The following is a 20,484-nucleotide window of genomic DNA, read 5'->3' on the forward strand; positions in this document are numbered from 1 at the left end:
TGTGTCCTAATGTGAAACCAAGCTTAAGATGTCGGATTAGGAGGAAGGCAAGAATTTGCTTGTGCCACATTCAGAGTCCTCTGCCAAGTTCTTTACTATTATTGCTTCATCCTTCAGATGTGATTTGAGGAGTTGATCATGCATACATGAATACACATGCATTTGGGAACTGTACACTAAAGAGAGATATTTAAATTTGTACTGTTATATTGATAACATATACTTTAAATTGAAGTCACTAAATAGTAATTTGTATAGGTTCGTTCAGGCTTAGTGTTTTACCTGTTAAGTTGGCTTCATAGACCAATTTATTGCTAACATTCATTCCTTTTCATGGTTTAAAAATAGTAAAACCAACGATGTTGATGTTTTAAATATTTTGTTTGTAGTGTCAACTATCCAGGCATCCAGAGTGTACAACGCTAAGGCAATGGAGAGGTGGCCCAGTGAAGATAGATCCACTCGCCTTAGTTCAAGCCATCGAGCGCTATCTGGTTGTCAGAGGATACGGCAGGGTAAGACTTGTAAGTTATTTCATGAGGTGTACTAACAATATTAACATGGTAAAATGGGGTTTTCAAATTATTTACTAATTAATTTAAGCTTCCAGATGCTGTAAATGGGGGAATGGGGAAATAACCTGCGATTTGACAATATTTAATACCGAATCATTGATCCATCACGATGATCTTTAACTCATTGCTTGCTGTGTATTTGTACTTAAATATGGTTATCTTTACATAATGAAATTGATATAAATGTATATATGAAATTGTACATTTTGTTGTAATATTGAATGTTGTCTACAACTATTCATGATTTTTTTTTATTTTTCTCCTATAATATAATATTGATTATTTTTTTATTTTTATATTCAAGTTATGAATTATTTTGTTTTACTAAGAATTTTTCGATGATTATTCTCAAATTTTTGTTTCTTTTAAGGATGATGATGACAGCGATGATGCCTCAGATGATGATATTGATGAAACTTTAGTGAGTTTTACATTTATTTTTCTCTAATTATTTAATTCATTATTGATTATTTAATAGCCCAGTGCTTTGACAGCCATTAGGAAATTATATTTTTCATTTTGTATAATATTAAAAAATGTGGATATGAAATACAGATCTGAATGGAATATTAATTATACACTCATAACATTACTGTGTCTATGATATTTAAAACTAAAGAAGATAAGAATTTAAGATCATTATTTCACTCATTTATTTTTTCAGGCTGGTGCATTTTCTAGCAGTAACATTAACATACAACATAAACTTCAGTTCATGATCGGAGACCATGTGCTGCATTACGGAATGACTGTTTACCAGGCCGTCAAGCAGTACGCATCAATGGCTGACGATAGCACAGATACCGAGGATGAAAGTCACCCATTAGGTCGCGCAGGCATTTGGGCCAAGACCCATGTTATATGGTGAGTGGGAAGAAATTGATTTAAATCGTAATGTATGTGATACAATTCAGTGATAGGAAGGATGAATATTTCACTGTCTATTTGGATATTATTTCTGTTGCATTTGTTTTCTGAAAGCCTTCTTTGCGAAATACCTGTTTTCTGTAACACCCGTTTCTGTAACACCCGTTTTTGAAACACCTGTTTTTTTAAACACCCGTTTCTGGAACACCTGTTTCTGGAAAACCCGTTTCTGGAACACCAAATATGAAACACCTGTTTTTCTGAAACACCCGTTTCTAGAACACTTGTTTCTGAGAAACCTGTTTCTGAAACACCTGTTAAAGTTTCTGAAACATCTGTGCCTGTAAAACAAACAAAACAAAACCTTCGGTGAATAAACTGAATAGTTAAAATGAATTGTATTGTAAATGACAGGTACAAACCATTCAACGATGACAAGACGCAAGCTGAATCTGTATCAACCGTGACAACGAAGAAGAGTTCAACGTCAACAAATAGTAAGAGAGCAAGTAAATCCAAAAGACATGATGAATTATGGCATGGTGGGTATCCACATATAAATAATATATACAGTGTTCTCCTCGGAGCTGTGAAGCATCATGACCTTTGACACATACCCATAATCATTGAAGCTTGACCATTATACTTATGAAAGTTCAATTCAATTTACTCCGGAATTTACAATACAAATACACATACATCACACAAGCTAGACTTCAACAATCGCTTTCGATGGGACCTCCAAGCCAATATGTCCGACATTGTGTTTTGTTTTACCAACGTGAAATAACTTTCCTGATCATGTGATCATGATGCTTGGTTCTGAAGAGAACACTGATTTATCATCAATGTCAGACAGATCTATCATTATTAACATTATTCTTTGTTTTTATTTTAATATTTTTTTGTTTGCATATAAATAATAATTACTAATTAACAAATAGTACACATCTTATATACCGTAAATCTTCTAATAGCAACCCACACTCTAATAGTAACCCCCTTTCTAATAGTAACCCACCTTATAAGTCAATCTATAATAACAACCCACTACTCTAATAGTAACCCATGGGGGTGTAAACTCCAGAGTTTTGTTATGCAATTAAATGGTTATTGGTTTTAATGTTTGTTTAAACAGGACCTGTAACAACATTTTAACTATTTGCTAAAGCTGGATCTGCATTTTACTATATTTTAACTATTTTGCTCTTGTAGAAGGTACAGTACCAGTAGGCAAGTCACCTCTTGATGTACAGCTGTTGCCATTGCTGCCTCTTGGAGTTAACGTCAAAGATCCTTCAACTGAGTCTATAGCGTTGCTTCGAGTTCTTCATGTTCTTAATAGATTTTGGCATTGGTTGTATGATGTAAGTGATGTAAACATTTGATTATTGTTGTCAGACATGCGACTTAGCCTCTGATGTGATATGCAAGCCATGGCATAGCCTCTGATGTCGTACACAAATCATGGCCTAGAATCTGATGTGGTATACAAGCCATGGCCTAGCCTCTGATGTGGTATGCAAGCCATGGCGTAGCCTCTGATGTCGTACACAAATCATGGCCTAGAATCTGATGTGGTATACAAGCCATGTCCTAGCCCCTGATTTGATATGCAAGCCATGGCCTAACCTCTTAAGTTGTATGCAAGTCATGGCCTAGCCTCTGATGTCGTACACAAATCATGGCGTAGCCTCTGATGTCGTACACAAATCATGGCCTAGCATCTGATGTGGTATACAAGCCATGGCCTAGCCTCTGATGTTGTATGTAAGCCATGACCTTGCCTCTCTCTGAAGGGGTATGAAAGCCATGTCCTAACCTATGAAGTGATATGCAAGCCATGGCCTAGCCTCTGATGTGGTATGCAAGCCATGGCCTAGCCTCTGATGTATGTAAATCATGGCCTAGCCTCTGTCTGAAGGGATACAAAAGCCATATCCTAACCTATGAAGTGATATGCAAGCCATGGCCTAGCCTCTGATGTGGTATGTAAGCTATGGCCTAGCCTCTGAAGTTGTATGTAAGCCATGGCCTAGCCTCTGATGTGGTATGTAAGCCATGGCCTAGCCTCTGAAGTTGTATGTAAGCCATGTCCTAGCCTCTGATGTGGTATGTAAGCCATGGCCTAGCCTTTGAAGTTGTATGCAAACCATGACCTTCCTCTGTCTGAAGGTGTACCAAAGCCATGTCCTAACCTCTGATGTACACAAATCATGGCCTAGCCTATCAACTAGTGTAACAAATACTGTGGCAGCATACTGCTTTGCTGTAAATGTACTTAAAATTTAACATCTGTATGTGTGTTATAATGTTAATATTTTCCATCTTCTAGGGTGCTATACCAAAGTCTGCTTTGACCTCTAATGAGTTTATAAGCAGTAAGATGACGGCAAAGGCTACTAGGCAGCTACAAGATCCTTTAGTAATAATGACAGGAAATTTGCCTTCATGGCTAACCTCGCTATCCAAGGCATGGTAAGTAGGACTCATTTATAATCAAGTTAATACTCTACATAAGTGGTGCTCAGTATCATTTTGTGAAAGAACAAATAAATATTATCATCATATTATATTTGAATTATTCTTTTTTTTCAGTCCATTTTTGTTTCCATTTGACACTCGTCAACTGTTGTTTTATGTTACTGTGTTTGATCGAGATCGTGCAATGCAAAGGCTACAGGAAAACAACCCTGACCTGGGCACGACTGACTCAAGTGAGCGTGTTGCTCCACGTCTTGATAGAAAGAAGGTAAGAAAATGTAATACATGTGGCCCATGTCAGACATGTAACATGTGTGACAATGTATTATAGAATTTGCCTACTGGAAATATTAAGCTATAATACAGTACACAAAATTGATGTAAATGTAAATGGGGGAATAACCTGCCATTTGCAGCCTACTCGGCAGAATTGCGCACAGGTGTGGACGACACATACCATAACTTTCTACTCCCCTAAGGGTCTCTTCGTGTCGAGTGCTTCCTCCAAACGGTGGTCTAGGCCCCACTTCCGAAAGATGTACTGGGTTCTTTAAAGTGCACACAAGTCAGATGTGTACACAAGCCCTTATCCGAGAAGTTCTACTTCTAAATAATGGCCAAGGAGTGACTTGAACCTGTGCTGATTGTATAGCTATGGTTTGCACGGCGACTTGGCTTGCTGCATTGAAGTTAATGAATATTACGTTTCCTAATGATGATCTTATTAAAATCCAAAACATTGAATGATGATTTTTTTTTTATTACTTTGAGTTTATCCCATATTATGTTTCTCTTTATAGCGAACTGTGTGTAGAGGAGATTTACTCAAACAGGCTGAGACCGTCATGGATGACTTAGCTAGTTCACGTGCAGTGCTTGAAGTCCAGTATGAGAATGAAGTTGGTACTGGTCTAGGCCCCACTCTAGAGTTTTATGCATTGGTATCGCAGGAGATTCAACGTGCCGAGTTGGACTTGTGGCGTGGAGAGGCTGTTCCACTAGTTGACCCGAAAGGTGCATAATATATTTCTTTAATTATTGGTTATGTTCTGCACCGATTCCAGGACTATTAACAGAGGGCAGTGACAGCACAATATATTAATTTTATTTTTCTTGTAATGTTTGTTTGTCTGGAGTTGAAAAGACACGCCCTTTGAGTTGAAGAGACACACCCATTTGGCGATAGTTGTCGTTGACAGCTCTTCTCCGTGCTCCGTTTTTATGTATCACTGGATGGAATAAATAATAAAGAATTTATTAATTTTATTATTTCCTTTCTAGGCTCCCAAGCTGGTGTTAAATATGCGTTCGCATCTAATGGGTTGTTCCCAGCACCTCTAGGTAGAAATGCTAAAATGGCAGTTGTATCGAAGATCAAAGCCAAGTTTAAATTTCTTGGCAAATTTATGGCAAAAGCATTAATGGATTCGAGAATAGTAAGCTGGTTTTTTTTATTTATTTCAAACTCAATGTTTTTGTACAATTGTTTATATATTTATTATAAATATATTGGTTATTATATATAATTATTATGTCTTCACCTTTTATAGCTTGACATTCCTCTAAGTTTGCCATTCTACAAATGGGTACTAGGTCAAGAGGGTTCATTGACCTCAGCTGACCTCCATTACATTGATCCAGTATTAGCACGATCCTATGACCAACTAGCCGACCTGCTAAGGCAGAAGAAACGACTACACCAGGATCAGAGCCAGACTGCCACCAGCCTACAATTAGCCTTGGAAAGCCTTACGATGGATGGCTGCTCGGTAGAAGATTTAGGCCTAGATTTTACTCTACCCGGACACCCAACAATTGAATTGAAGAAAGGGGGAAAAGATATATGTGTTACTGTTCATAATTTAGAAGAATATTTAAAGGTAAGATATTATTTAGTTTGATAAAGCAAATCTATAATACTGTACTGTGTTTTATCTTGTGGAGCTCTGTTAATATATTTTGTTTCAGTGAAGATTATACAGAATACATTTATTATTTGTCCAAAAAAGGAAATTTGTTTCAATTATAAATATAAAGAGTCATGAATACAAAAATACAAGTGTAGAAAATCTTATTAAAATACGAATAAACATCGAACATAAAAATAATATAAACATCACTATTTATAGAAAACATACAGAAAATATAAATATATAAATAGCAGTATGTACAAATTTAAAAAATGCAGCATTACACATAGGTTATAAACAAAAAAAATAGTAAATAATAATAACAATAATAATAGTTATTAATAATAATACATATAATATATATAATTGATTTATATTTTCTATTTCTTGCTGCAAAATTGATTTAAGTTTTTATTTGTATTTTCCTTAATAGCTTGTAGCTCATTGGACATTAGTAGAAGGTGTTAGCCGGCAGTTTGAAGCGTTTCGTGAAGGTTTTCAATCGGTCTTCCCATTAGAACATTTACAAAGCTTTTACCCAGATGAGGTATGTAAAAAACATGAAGTGTTTTAGCCCATTATTGCTCAACTTGTTGTAAATTATGGAACTACAGTAGGGTAGTACAAGTAGTAGTAGTACAATTTCACTCTTCTCCACTCTTCCAATACCGGACTCTCTGAAAACCGGAAACTCTCCCAAAACCAGACTTTTCTTGAGAACCAAAAGGTCCCAAATTCATTTTTACCATTAGAAACACATTCCAAATACCAGACTTTCCTGAAAACCAGACATATTAGGCCAGCCCAAAGGTGTACAGTATTGGGATAGTTGACTGTACTTTTAAGACAACCCTATTCATGTTGCACCCTATTTTAGGAGACATTCCTGTGAACAACAATATATGTTTTAACACTACAGCCAACTGCTCTTCAAAAGAGACCTCTATAAGGGGACACTTTGTTTGGCCTTGAACGCGTCACCTTATTAGTGGCCTACTATATTGTATTCTACTCAACCTGTAAGTGACTTGATAAAAATTCTTTACTGTTTTTCACATTTTAGCTTGATCAATTATTTTGTGGAAGTACAAATGAATGCTGGGATATCAAGACATTAATTGAATGCTGTAAACCTGACCATGGTTACACACATGACAGGTAGGTCAAACTATTGTTTTTCATCTTATTGTAATATAGTCAGTACAGTTTATTTTTTGTAAATTGATTTGTAATTATGTTAAATTCTATGGAACAAAGATTCCAAAATGAAAGATTGAATTGAATTATTATTTGTGTTGTTAAATGCACTAGAACCCCCCTTTCGGGACACTTTTCAGTGGACAATTTCCTGATTAACAAAAAAGGAGCAATATATACAGTCAACACCTATTCAAAGGACACCCCTTATTAGTGGAAACTTTGTTCGGTCCCGAAGGTGTCTCCTTAATAGGGGTTCTGCTGTATTTACTGTACAAGCTCATAGTCTAATTTTTATTTAAACTCTTTTTTATTTAGCCGTGCCGTGAAGAACTTGTTTGAAATTTTAGTGTCTTACAATGGAGAGGAACAAAGACAGTTCTTGCAATTTGTAACAGGAAGTCCTAAGCTTCCAGTAGGAGGTGTGTATTTATTATTTGTTTATTGCAAAGCTCTGTACTAAAAAAAGTGTGATGTGCCCATATATGGACATGGTGATGTAATACCACTACCATATTTAGGCACATCACACTTTTTTGTCAAACTAGTTTGATAGTGTATACTGGAAAATATTCTGGAAAATCAGTTGGAAGTCTATAAGAGGCTTAACTCTAGTGCCTGAGATAGAAACTCTCCACTAGTTCTCTCCACCCAGGTGTACAAATGGGTATCTGGTATAAAGGTCAAGACACAACTTTGCGCTGATTGCTAGCTGCATTATTAGAGTATGTTTCCATACGTGTTTGATCAAAAAATGACTGGGGTAATAATATGTACAGCGCTTAGAGGTTTCTCAACATTAGACGCTTTATAAATCCAGAATATTATTATTATTATTTAATAAATAAAACAAAACCTATTGTTGGCATGGCGGTAAACCTTGGTTCCAACTAGGACGCAACGCAAAGTGCTGTGTTGCATAATCACAAGTGAGAACCTACGACACAACAGTGCTGCAAACATCACAGGGTTGGTTTCACGCAGGCGGGGGCAAACACAATTATTGGAAGTGCATTTTCTTATGCTTAGGTGTAGGTTGCGTTACGTTGGGTCACTAGTGGAAACCAAGCTTAAATAATACATGTTTGTGACATGTTGGTGCATCTTTATAAATTGTATTACCTTCTTTACAGGTTTCAAAGCGCTAAGTCCACCTTTGACGATAGTCCGCAAAACATTTGAAACTACGGAGAACCCAGATGACTTTCTACCTTCTGTTATGACCTGTGTCAACTACTTAAAGTTACCAGATTACTCAAATCAAGAATTGATGCAAATGAAGTTATCTGTGGCAGCCAAAGAAGGACAACAATCATTTCATTTGTCATAACGTTGCCACTTACCATTCATCAACTACTTAAAAGCTGCTAGATTGATAATCGATGCAAATAAAGTTGACAGTGGCCGGCAAAGAAAGACAGAAATAATTTCATTTGTCATAACGTTGCCACTGTAGCAATGTGATATATCAACTACTAAAGCTGCTAGATTGATTATCGATGCAAATAAAGTTGACAGTGGCCGCCAAAGAAAGACAGAAATGATTTCATTTGTCATAACTTTGCCACTGTAGCAATGTGATATATCAACTACTAAAGCTGCTAGATTGATAATCGATGCAAATAAAGTTGACAGTGGCCTGTAAAAAAAGACGGAAATGATTTCATTTGTCATAACGTTGCCACTGTAGCAATGTGATATATCAACTACTAAAGCTGCTAGATTGATAATCGATGCAAATAAAGTTGACAGTGGCCTGTAAAAAAAAGTCAGAAATGATTTCATTTGTCATAATAATCAAGCAATCATACTATCCAGTGAACTTGGTGACATCAAGAACACTTTGTACAAAACAGATAATCTTGATGTTTCAGGAAATTGGATAAGAGAACAAATTTCTTTTACCATCCTTTCACTACCATGTCTAAAATAATCACAGATTATACTCAAGAACCCGTCGTATGAAACGGATAAAGATATTTTGATGTTTGAGCAAAGTGGACAAGAGGACAGTTTTCTATTACAATAATCTTTCACTACATTTAGGAAGAAACAGATTTGTTAATGGAGCAGTCAGTAGTATACATTGGTTTATTTGAACACGGCAGTCACCAATAACTCCAGAATCCATGCATCGGAAATAAATAAATGTTGCGTCAATAACTTCTGGAAAAATGTTAAATACTTGTAAAGGTTGAAGAATATCATCCCATTATCGAATTGGAGATATTAGATATAAATGCTAAACAACTGTTACAGTGAGTGCATCCTGAACAATTACTCCAAATATTAAAACTTACATTGTGCGCCTCGACTGTTCATCATGTATCAGAAAATATGTATGTTTCTTTCCGGTTGAATAGTTTCCCAACGGTCGTCAAGGTTACGTCACTTACAAAGAGATCAGTGTTGAATATTCTTGTTACAATTATGGTCTTAAACAATCCTTTATTGTTGATGGAAAAATCTGTCGTCAAGAATAATTGGAAAATGATCAAACTTGTTTGAAGCGCTCAAGCGAGGCATTGCGAATTCCTTTGATCTTTTAGAAGAATCCATTTAATGTATAGACAACAAACAATGGTGAATTTTTCATTATTGTGGAACATTCATTTTCAGCTAGAATTCTGTTTGGCGTTCATACTCATAAGCGTGTTGTAAATACCGTGTAAAGCATTTTTTTTTCACATCGATCATATGCGTGAAACTTTGCGAAAGATTGTTCTTTTTTCAAGAGTAACTTTAAATTATCTTCGATATAAAATGGCCGTCGTCTGTTCAACCACCCAATGTGATAAGTGGACAGTTTTGCATTTAACCAATGAGAGAACATGGATTTTAAATGCAATAATCTAACAAATTCCAGAATATTAATTTGTGTACAGCATGCCTTTCAAAATAATTGCATTTAAGTGCTTAGATTACTGTATGTTTAAACTTAGGGTAAGTTTTGTACATTTTAACCAAGCCTTCATTGGTGCTAAAACTACATTAACCGTTCTAAAATTCACTACTGTATGGTATATAGAATGCTTTGAAATGATATTGACAGCGAACAACATTTTTACTGTAAAGTTATGTTTGATAAAAGATTAAGTTGTATGATGTTTAAGTTAGCCGTATAAATCAAAATCTAAAAACTGTTCATTTCTACAGTGTATTGTATTGCTATGATATATAGTATGTATAACTCAGCTATGTCACACCAGATAAAACCAGTAAGGAAACTTGCTAGTAAACGCTCTTTTTTAATTATAATTTTACAAAAATTGGATAAAATCTTGATAGTAAACGCTCTTTTTTTATTATAATTTAAAAGAATTTTTCTTAAACTGAATAAAGAAATCAATACTTGGTGTAATGATATTGTTAATGTACGCATATCACTTGTTAAGACATTTTTAACATACGTACACCTACTTGGGAATCTTTTTAAAAATCTGTCAAGTTTATAAACTTGTCTTCACCGAAACTTACTTTTAAATCTGGAATGTTATTTTGTATACATAATTAGCATAGACATGTGCTGCATATGCCCTGCAGCTGTGAAAGTAATACTAGAACTATACAGAAACCAAGTTGGTAAACCCTAATGTAATCAAATATGTCTCTGTATCCATAGTAAGTCTGTAACAAACCGTTAATAATTATTACAATTTTATCTTAAGCAAAGCATACAATTAAAACTTAATTCTAGCTGTTATGTTGATGTTTTATGACTGCATAAGCAAACTACAATTATCCTTTTCACCTGGCATACCAAAAACTGGGAGGTTATACACCGGAGCACACACCAAACAAAACGCCAGTGGTGTCACCCATGGTGTGCAAGTTTTGCTACGCAATGTGAAAGGGGATAAGAATATGGGGATACAAACCACTATGTATTCTAATAACCTCATACAAATGTTCTACCTGTTTAGCTTCACTTTAAAACTGCAGCATTTTCTACCTTTTTAACACAACTTGTACAATACAATTATGTATTACCTTCATTATAATAAAATACAATTACAAAAATACAACAGTTTGTCATCGAACATGGATAAATATTTAAATTCAACTTTAAAAAATTAAATCATTAAAAGATTCTATAGATATGTCAAAAATATGTTTTCCTATATCTAAAAAAAAGTCACTTTTCATTAATTCAAAATCAAGATCTTTAAAGCTCTGTCTACACTATCAAATGTTATATGACAAAATTGTGATGTGCCCATAACACAACCAGTACCATATTTGGTACTTTTTTTGTCAAACTAGTTTGATAGTGTAGACAGAGAAGCTACGTTATAATATACCCTAAACCAGAATCGTTTTAAATATTGTTACTCCCAATGTTAAGCTTAGATGTACTTTCCTAGCATAAAGTTGGTAATTGACTGACCCTCTGTTATCAACCCATCCCAAATATAAGGTCAAATGTTGTGAATGTCAAAATGGAAATACTTGTTGGATGGTTATAAACAAACAGCTATTTTACAATGGTTGTCGGTACATGAAGCATATCAATTCTTTAAAAAAACCGAAAATATGTTAACAAGTATTAGTAGATAAACAGCACATCGTATGATAATAATTTGTAGATGTTCAGTGCCATCATGTTTGCAAAAAACATATCATTTTGTTAAGGGTTACTAAAATACATACAAATCTATTGTATATAATGTTATTGCACATTTTTATATGTTTAAGCATTGTAACCGTGAACAATATAAACAGAGTATATACCTATCTAAATAATGTCATGAAATGTGATACATTTTAGTATTATCTTAGAATCTGGTAAAATTCCTTCACAGTAATACTAAAATGTATCGCATTTAAGGATACATGTGATACATTTTAGTATTATCTTAGAATCTGGTAAAATTCCTTCACAATAATACTAAAATGTATCGCATTTAAGGATATTGAACCAATAACTGGTTTTGTAGTTTGTTTAAAAAACACATGCATATAGTGCATTGTGTGTAGTAAATAACCTCAACATTTACTGTACAGGCCATTATTTTAGCGTTATAATAACAATACTGTCATTGTACATAGACTGTCACTGCAAGAAATTATATTTATTGTTAATATTGGCAAGTTTTTTTCTTTAAAAGTGGCAATTAGAATTAGCATTGATATAAAAGAAGTGATTGTTGATCTTAAATAACAAAGGATTGTGTTAGGTTTGATGTATGAGGTTCTGTGGGTAAAGTTTTTTTTGTTTACATTTTGTTGTAGACTGATGGACCTTGTTATAATTAGTAGGCCTACGAGAAATTACTTTGATTTACAATTCTTTTGTTTTGTTTTTGTTGTATATTGACATGCTTCAGTTGTTAATAAAAATCTACCACGCCACAGTGGGAAAACATTCATATTGTGTCTGTTTCCATGTTATTGTTGTGTTGTATATACTACACAGTTCTCAAAACTCATTTCTTTAAAGATGTATTGTTCCCCAAAAAACATGAAAAATTAAGATTAATCAGACTTTGAATATGTTGTTTTGTAGCTTTAATAAAATTAATCACTTCCGTAGAAAAAAATGGGAAAAAAATGTTTTCACTTATAAAATGACAAAGTAAATGTCATTTATTTCATTTTAATTGGCAAAATAAATTGAATCTTGAATCTTAAATTCAACAAAAACCCATTGCCTGGCAGCCAATTTTACAGATTTTTTCAGGTAAATACATTTTTTTTGGATCCAATTTTTGGTCAAAGTGGATACTATTATGTTACATTAGAATGGCATATTCAACAAAAAATTTGTGTTTTTTTTATGGATATGCTTATATGATTGAATAAAGATACCGAATATATATGCGGAAAACCTTCTGCTTTGCTTTTTTTATCTTTTTACTAAGAATAAATATTAAGTACTGTACTGTACAGTAGAAACAAAGTCTAGAACATCGACTACTTGCAGCAAAAATAATTAAGATAAAGATATTTCTGATGTACCCCCTCTATAGATCGATACTGTTTCTGATGGGTGGTCTGCTACTGTAAAGGTCTTTGTGTACCATTCAAAAATATAATAATCAAAGTCAACTTATTTTCAATTGAAAATAAATATAAATATAATTTTGTATTTTCAAATAATACACTAAAAGTACAGTGTTTTTGTATAGTTTTTTCTAAAATGTTTCTCTTTAAATTCGATTTAGTTTTAGACCAACAAATAACAATTGTTTTGAAAATACATAGCTTTTAAGCAAAAAGTTGATAAATAGGACGTATACCGCCCTCTAGTTTACAGAATGAACAGAACAGCTTTGTTGCTCCATAAGACCACACACATGGCTGTGTTTACACTAGGGTGGTCCATATCTTCATGTTCATTCACAGACAGTTCAGTCAGTCAGCAGCAGAGAAGATGAAAGAAAAAGTAGGCGAATTATGCAGCCAGAATACTGTACAATATACAATGCATTCTCGAGTTCAAAAAATATAAATAGAAGGTAATTTTGTAATATATTTATGGTCTTTTTGTTCTTGTACGACAAGAAGAACGGGTCAGTCTTCCGGTTTTGAAACTTAGTAGACTTCCTTGCCTGAGCCTAGCTGACTGCAGTAGTAGAATAGGATAGATGGGTAGTAGTAAAGGCATAGAGTCATTTCGTCCAATGTTCATTTGCGTATGTCACTTTTTTATTTATAATTTGTTTATCCCCTATAATTAGCTTAATAAGCTGTTATATTATGTGAATTAATATTTATTTATTAGGGGGAGAATTTTTTTTAAGTTAATGTAAATAGTAAAATAGATATGTCGGTAATAATATGTTACCGTGGTACTACGGTAAGACTAATAATATTAAATAAGCCTACAGTGTTTTAATTAATTTTATTTTAAAAAGCTTGTGATTGGTAATCATATAGCCAGGTTGAGTTTTTTAAAATATAAATCATGAATTAAATATTATTATTATTAATTGTTTTTAATTCAAGTCAGAAATTATTTTTGTAAAAATGTAAAGACAAATTAATCAATACTTTAAAATGTTATTTTTGTTATTGATATTATGTAACATTTTGCTTCTATTTGAATTGATATATTTCAAATTATTGTTTAATAATGTTTATTTTATTTAGTATTGAATTGAAAAGTCATTCTGAAATACTTATTATTTACAGATCTGACAGACTTTTTTAAAAACAAGTTACCATGGACACAACATCAGCATCAAATAAAACTCTGTCATCTCAGAATGTCACCTCATCTACCATGGTTGCCATAGAAACATCAATCTTCATTCTTTTGCTAATTTGCATTTTAACATTGAACGCACTCCTGACATACACCCTCTATCGCAAATCTCGCCTCGAAACACCTAGTAACCGTTTCGTCTTTAGCCTGGCTTTGGCTAATGTTGTCTACTGTATGTCTTTACCGTTTGACATCATCAGTTTTGTTATGGATGAGTGGTTGTTTGGCGTCATGTGGTGCAATATGACAGGGTTTATATCCATGTGTATTCTCACAGGAGGTATATTCACTGTGACATGCATCACTATCGATAGGTTTGTAATGCTTATTACTAGCATGCTTTGAAATAAGAATGCCTTTTGAGTATTAAGCTCTGTCTACACTGTCAAACAAGTTTGACAAAAAAAAGTGTGATGCATCAAAATATGGTAGTTAATATGCCCAAATACGTGATATGACATCATCATGTCACATATTTTTGTCACTTTATACAGTTTGATGGTATAGACAAGACTTAGGTTACACCTCAACCCATGCACCAGTCCACCATTTTGCATGGAAATAGCCCCATTTTGTTCTGCTGAATATAAAAACAGAAATCATGTCTTACATACTATCAGTACAGTAGGGTGCATGTATTTGCATCCAATGTGAGCTTATACTGTACAGTCAACTCTCCCAATATCGGACACCTTGTTCTGGCCTAATAGTAATATGTCTGATTTTTTATGTGTTTTTGGTAAAAATGAATTTGGGACCTTTTGAACCTCAAGAAAAGTCTGGTTTTGGGAGAGTTTCCGGTTTTTATAGAGGTGTTGGGAGAGTCGACTACAGTATATTGATATTGGCAATTAGTTCATAAAATCGTCTTAAATTTCATACCATCATATTTTAAGCAGAGACACAGATTTTTACGCAGCTAAATTGTTGTTTGGTTTAGCTGCTACAGTAATATTTTTGTCTAGGTCAAGGCTACAGTACATGCATTTTCTACAGATGAAAAAAAAAACAAAAAATACCCCGATATTTAATTTATTTCAAGAGCATGATTTTACTGAACTTGTAGTGTGACATACCACTTATATTTTATATTTTACTTGAATACAATATTACAATTATATTCTTGTTTGTAGGTATTACGCGATTGTGAAACCAATGCTATATCCATTTAAGATAACGAGTACACGGACAGTAGAGCTCATATGTTTTGTTTGGGCTCTCGCCATTTTTATTACCATTCCACCATTTTTCGGGTGGTCACGTTTTGTCTTCCACAAATCAAAGCTTGGCTGCATGGTCGACTGGCGCCATCATCGTTCTTACGCAGTCGTTTACGGTATTATTGGTGCTGTCATGCCGACAATAACAATAATAGTGTGCTATCATCATATTTTTAAAGCCGCCCGTCTTTCAAATCGCCGTGTCAGCAACGGTCACATTGTTGATACAAACTCTCGTTCAAGAAGACGGTCACGTCGCTCGTCGCTGCTCGTTAGTATACGAATGAATTCTCCAACTAAAGCGCTAAGGACAGTTTTAATAACGTTAGTGTTAACTTTTATATTTTGGCTGCCATTTATACTTAGTGGTTTAATTGAAATCATGACTTTAGAGATGCCTGCATTTATCCATCTAGTTGTTATAATTCTTCTTTGTTGCTGGTTTCTTGCACAACCTTGCATCTACGGTTTGTGGAATCGGACGATTAGAAGAGAGATAAAATCAATGATTTGTGGTACTTCAATATCGTTTGATGGGGATGATGAGCGAGTGTTCTTTCAGAGAAGGCAGTCTCGGGGCGCGAGCATAACAGGAAGTATAACAGATCTTAGTTACACTGCGTTACTGCAGTCAAGAGCTGCTGCTGCTGGCATGGCAGTTATAAGTGGAAACAGTGTCCACCAATCAAGTAATGACTCAGGTCTGTATATACCGAATAATAATTACTATGTTTATATAGTATAATAAATTAAATGAACATTTATAATAACTATTCAGCCTAAATATCTGTACGCCACACTCTCAGCCCAACTATAATCAGAATAATATATACTGTATAATCATATTCAATTCCGCCACTTCAACAGAGGCTCTTCCTTCCTCCTATTATTCTTCCTCCAACAATATACCATGGAAAAATCTGAAAGCTACAGTATAACCTCAATAAATATGTTGAATTTTGAATGAACTAATGATACTTACTGTAGTATTATTGTCCGTAATACTGTAGTATTATTAGTGTACAGTACTTTCATTTTCTAGCATAACAATCGAAACGTTCAATATTCTTAACCATAGTTTTTGCGAAACATTATGGTGTACCGCAAACCTAACTTTTATTAGTGTATATTCGCCATGCAAAACCTTTAAACAATATCCTAAAAAATGATGTACATGTGTGCAATTCATACAAACATTTTGACTGTTTTGTTTTCATCAATATTTAACGTTACCATTTTCTGTGTGTTTAGGTGCCGTGTTAGCATGTATACATGAAGCCGCAGACTCTGATAAGTCGCTCAGCAACAGTTTAAACCTTAGTACCAATAAACCTACAAAACCTCATCATACACACAGCATAAATGGCAATGTAGAGTCTGAGAAAAAAGTGTCCAATAAGAGACGAACTCCAAGTGTTCAATCAGAATCGTGGCGACATCCGCCAAGGTCAAATGGAACAACGGTGGAAGACGAAGGTATCGATGAGAACTTTGAAGTGGTAAAACTTGATGATTAAGCTGGTTTAAATGCCATACAGCTTTCGATTTGCGATAACCGCCGACCAAACTAAATCATTGATTATGATAGTGGTGGATTAAATGCTAAATGATCTAAAGTCAAAGCATTACAAATGTCATGGCTTAAAAGATTGTTGAAATTTCAAAATAGAAGTGTTTTTACCTAAAATGTTAATTGTGCTCACATGAGGCTATTGGGACGCGACTCCTCACATCAACACAGTTTTGATGGCTTTCTACTGGTCCAGCCTAAAATGTACTTTAAGGGTTTCCACCCCAGCTTAATTTCAACACACTTAGGTTACCTACCTATATGGATTGATAATATTTGGTAAATATCCATATAAGTAAGTAAATACTGATGTATGTTTCCAAGTTTGAAAATGAACCATAAAAAACCTACAAGCTTTTAAGCTCTGTCTACAAAATCAAATTTTATGTGAAAAAAAAATGTGATGCCCATATATGGACATGATGATGTCATATCACTACCATATTTGAGCACATCACACTTTTTTTGTCAAACTAGTTTGATAGTGTAGACAGAGCTTTAGAGAAAGAAGCATAGGATTCAAATTGATTTACGATAGTTACACATTTGTTAATGTAATGAAAGTGGACAGCAGTGAACAACTCTAAAAACACATTTTTTCTCACAATTTTGGAAAAACATATGGTGCTTAATCTTTAACTATTATAATTGTTTAATACTAGCAGAAGTGTGAACAAACACTATTTAAAAAATTTTACTTTTTTCTTAAAGTTCGAAGAAACTTATTGGTGCTTTAATTAATATTTTTATACTATTTTTTATTTTGTATAATATTTTCTTGAATTTATATCTATGCTACTTATAAGCCAAATATCAATGCCAAATTTTGTTAGTGAATAGTCAGTATTTTGATAAACAGTATTATATTTTAAATACTTTACATTTGTAATAGATGAAAATGTATCTTTAAATAATAGTAAGTAATAGTAATAAAAAATTATTATAGTAATTGTGTTTTTTTTAGTAATTATTATTATTTATTCAGGCAAAAGATACATTTGACAAAATATAATACAAATCAACAAATTAAACAAACATGACGTAAGGAGATAAGATATCATAGTGACTAGCTGCCAGGAAAGCACAAAAGCAGCCTAAGACACTGTCACCAATTATTACCATGTAATAAAGCAATCAGTTAGTAGGCCTAAAGTTCCTGGTTTATCTTCTCTATCTTGCACAATTTTCATTTATTTAATGGTTTTAAATTTGTACAGCGCAAAATACAAATAGTCTCTATGCGCTGTTATAATAACACAAGCATAACAAGAAAGACAGTAAGTTAGTACTTTCACATGTAAAAGTCAATACAACAGGTTGTATTAAATAATTCATTTCTTTATGACAATGGAAAAGATTTTCATTTATTTTATTATTGCCAAATAAAAGACGCAGAACTTTCTTTTAAATAAAAATTTATACTAAAGTTAGCTAAAATGTTTACCAGTACCATGGAGTAATTATTATAAGCTTTTCAAGCACAAACATAATTCACTTAATTTTCATGATTTTGAAATGATGTAATTTTATAAACTCTAGAAACTGAAAGGTACATATAGATTATGTTGTTTACATTCTGAGAGTTGAAATTGAGTTAATTAGTTTCTATTAACCAGTTTTGTGGGAGGTTATATTTAAACTGACTGTTTTAATTATATCAAAACCATAACATAATATGAAACTCTGATAAAAGTAAATCAAGAAATTAGATTTGTTTTTCTTAAAAAATCATAAATACACACTATTAAGATCTGAATACCAAGATTCTCTTATAATTATTCTATAAAATGCATAATAAAAATTCTACTTTCCAGATATTTGAACGAAATTTTATAAGTCCATTGGGTATTTACATTTGAATGTATTAATTCATGGCTATACAGTTCAATAATACTGTATCAGTCAAATGGGTAGAATATTTTATTCATTGAAATCAGTCACTCTAGAACAGTCACTCTTTCACCTTATGAAATATTCTCTCAATTTAACACACAAACATTCATTATTTGTATTAATAATTAAATACTACAGTACATTTTTAATTTATAAGGAATACAATATAACTAATTTGATCTTCTTCCTGACAATCAATAAAGTATAAATTAAAGTAATATCCTTTTAAAGATAAGACCTGAATTACCTGAATTGATGATGATTCAAATGAAAACTAATTTATTTACGTCAAACAATTGATTTACTTTCATTGTTTGTTTTATAGTAGCATAATTGCTTTCTCTTATTAAAAAAAATGCACTAAAAAAAAAAAATTGAGTTGGAAAATTATATTACAAACATAATATTTACAACTTAAAATGAGGTAACTGAAATGGCAAGTATCACATATATACATAGGTTTTGGTATATAGACTTTATGTATTAATTATATAATACTACAGAAACATTAACAGTAAGATATAATTTTGTTACAATACATGACCATAAAGAAATTCAGCAATGAAATGTAATAATGTTGCAACAATATGTTAATTATCTTAGAAGGTACAGTACAATTATTAAATAAAGCACATAAAAATGTCCATTTTCCAAGAAGCGATACGTTTCAGTATCGGTCTTTGTAATAAAGTATTTGCACATTCGTATAAACACACACATATTATTAGTGTAAAACATACGTAAATTAGTGTAAAACATACGCACTTTAGTGTAAAACATACACATATATTAACATTATATTGCTTTTTTTTAATTATAAAAGTTTTGTTTTACTAGACTTTTCATTCAAATTTCTAGTTTTAGAAGGTATAAAATGATGTGTAAATTTGTTTAAAGTCTGCAGCAATATAACATTTTTAAAACACAAATAACAAAAAAAATTATTTGCATTTGCATTTAACCAATGTTAAGCCAACAGAAAAATACAGAGAAAGTAGGTCATTATATATAACTTATTAGATTCATGATGACCTCTCTGTGACCTGATTGTAAAAATTGGTCTTTAATAACTAATTTATTTAAAAAAAAAAATATCCAGCCTAACATATGGTAGATAAATGGCTAAACGGGAACCCCTTCACCTCGGATGGTGTTAGTACCATGTTAGTAAACAAATTTTGAGTTTAGTGCTATTATGATAACTTTTTCTCCCTGGTAAAAAGCAACGAACACAGGCCATCATAAACCTCTTCATTGTGGGATGGTTTCACATTATTCGATCCCCCCACCTTTTTTTTTAAATATTTCTTAATCTCAGGCTGCCAAAAATGTACAACTTTGTAAAAACAAATTATTGTAGGCCTTTTAGTTGATCATACAAACAAATACAAATATTAAATTATTACAAATTATAGTACTGTACATTGTTTTGTTTGTTTTGGTGGATTAATTGGGAAATTGCACTTTCAAATTGATCATTATTTACTGTAAAAAATGAAAATTAAGTTTTAATATTAATTTAAGTAAAATTATGAAAGTTTTATTTTTAGTTTAAAAAATA

At 32.8% G+C, this 20,484-nt stretch overlaps 3 protein-coding genes across 6 annotated transcripts in view; all 3 read left to right on the plus strand.

Annotated features, from left to right (window-relative positions):
• LOC144842756 (E3 ubiquitin-protein ligase TRIP12-like) overlaps positions 1 to 12,402 on the plus strand; it is a 44,082-nt gene extending 31,680 nt beyond the window's left edge. For 2 of the 4 annotated variants that reach the window (XM_078699276.1, XM_078699277.1), the window contains 14 exons: positions 390 to 524; positions 946 to 996; positions 1,240 to 1,439; positions 1,857 to 1,984; positions 2,658 to 2,809; positions 3,778 to 3,920; positions 4,041 to 4,194; positions 4,727 to 4,940; positions 5,208 to 5,362; positions 5,477 to 5,806; positions 6,270 to 6,383; positions 6,900 to 6,994; positions 7,352 to 7,455; positions 8,167 to 12,402. In XM_078699276.1, coding sequence (XP_078555402.1) covers positions 390 to 524; positions 946 to 996; positions 1,240 to 1,439; positions 1,857 to 1,984; positions 2,658 to 2,809; positions 3,778 to 3,920; positions 4,041 to 4,194; positions 4,727 to 4,940; positions 5,208 to 5,362; positions 5,477 to 5,806; positions 6,270 to 6,383; positions 6,900 to 6,994; positions 7,352 to 7,455; positions 8,167 to 8,363 — 2,172 coding nt within the window. In that variant the 3' untranslated portion in view covers positions 8,364 to 12,402. The remainder of the gene's footprint in view (positions 1 to 389; positions 525 to 945; positions 997 to 1,239; positions 1,440 to 1,856; positions 1,985 to 2,657; positions 2,810 to 3,777; positions 3,921 to 4,040; positions 4,195 to 4,726; positions 4,941 to 5,207; positions 5,363 to 5,476; positions 5,807 to 6,269; positions 6,384 to 6,899; positions 6,995 to 7,351; positions 7,456 to 8,166) is intronic. The other 2 variants (XM_078699279.1, XM_078699278.1) reach the window with 2 other exon arrangements.
• The window catches only part of LOC144842774 (uncharacterized), a 67,457-nt gene that overhangs the window by 41,958 nt on the left and 5,015 nt on the right, over positions 1 to 20,484 (plus strand). The gene's annotated exons all lie outside the window — the stretch shown is intronic.
• LOC144842257 (G-protein coupled receptor 161-like) lies at positions 13,413 to 17,892 on the plus strand. The gene is made up of 4 exons (XM_078698669.1): positions 13,413 to 13,491; positions 14,168 to 14,554; positions 15,374 to 16,161; positions 16,712 to 17,892. The coding sequence occupies exons 2-4, from the start codon at positions 14,199 to 14,201 to the stop codon at positions 16,975 to 16,977; spliced, it is 1,410 nt and encodes a 469-aa protein (XP_078554795.1). The 5' UTR covers positions 13,413 to 13,491; positions 14,168 to 14,198; the 3' UTR covers positions 16,978 to 17,892.

This window comes from Antedon bifida, chromosome 5 (genome assembly GCF_963402885.1).
Source record: "Antedon bifida chromosome 5, ecAntBifi1.1, whole genome shotgun sequence".
Classification (NCBI taxonomy): domain Eukaryota; kingdom Metazoa; phylum Echinodermata; class Crinoidea; order Comatulida; family Antedonidae; genus Antedon; species Antedon bifida.

Excerpts from the sequence above, each read along its gene's own strand:
- LOC144842257 (XM_078698669.1), top strand. The coding sequence starts at position 14,199 with ATGGACACAACATCAGCATCAAATAAAACTCTGTCATCTCAGAATGTC. Across the intron at positions 14,555-15,373 it reads ACATGCATCACTATCGATAG|GTATTACGCGATTGTGAAAC; the intron begins GTTTGTAATGCT and ends TCTTGTTTGTAG. Across the intron at positions 16,162-16,711 it reads CCAATCAAGTAATGACTCAG|GTGCCGTGTTAGCATGTATA; the intron begins GTCTGTATATAC and ends CTGTGTGTTTAG.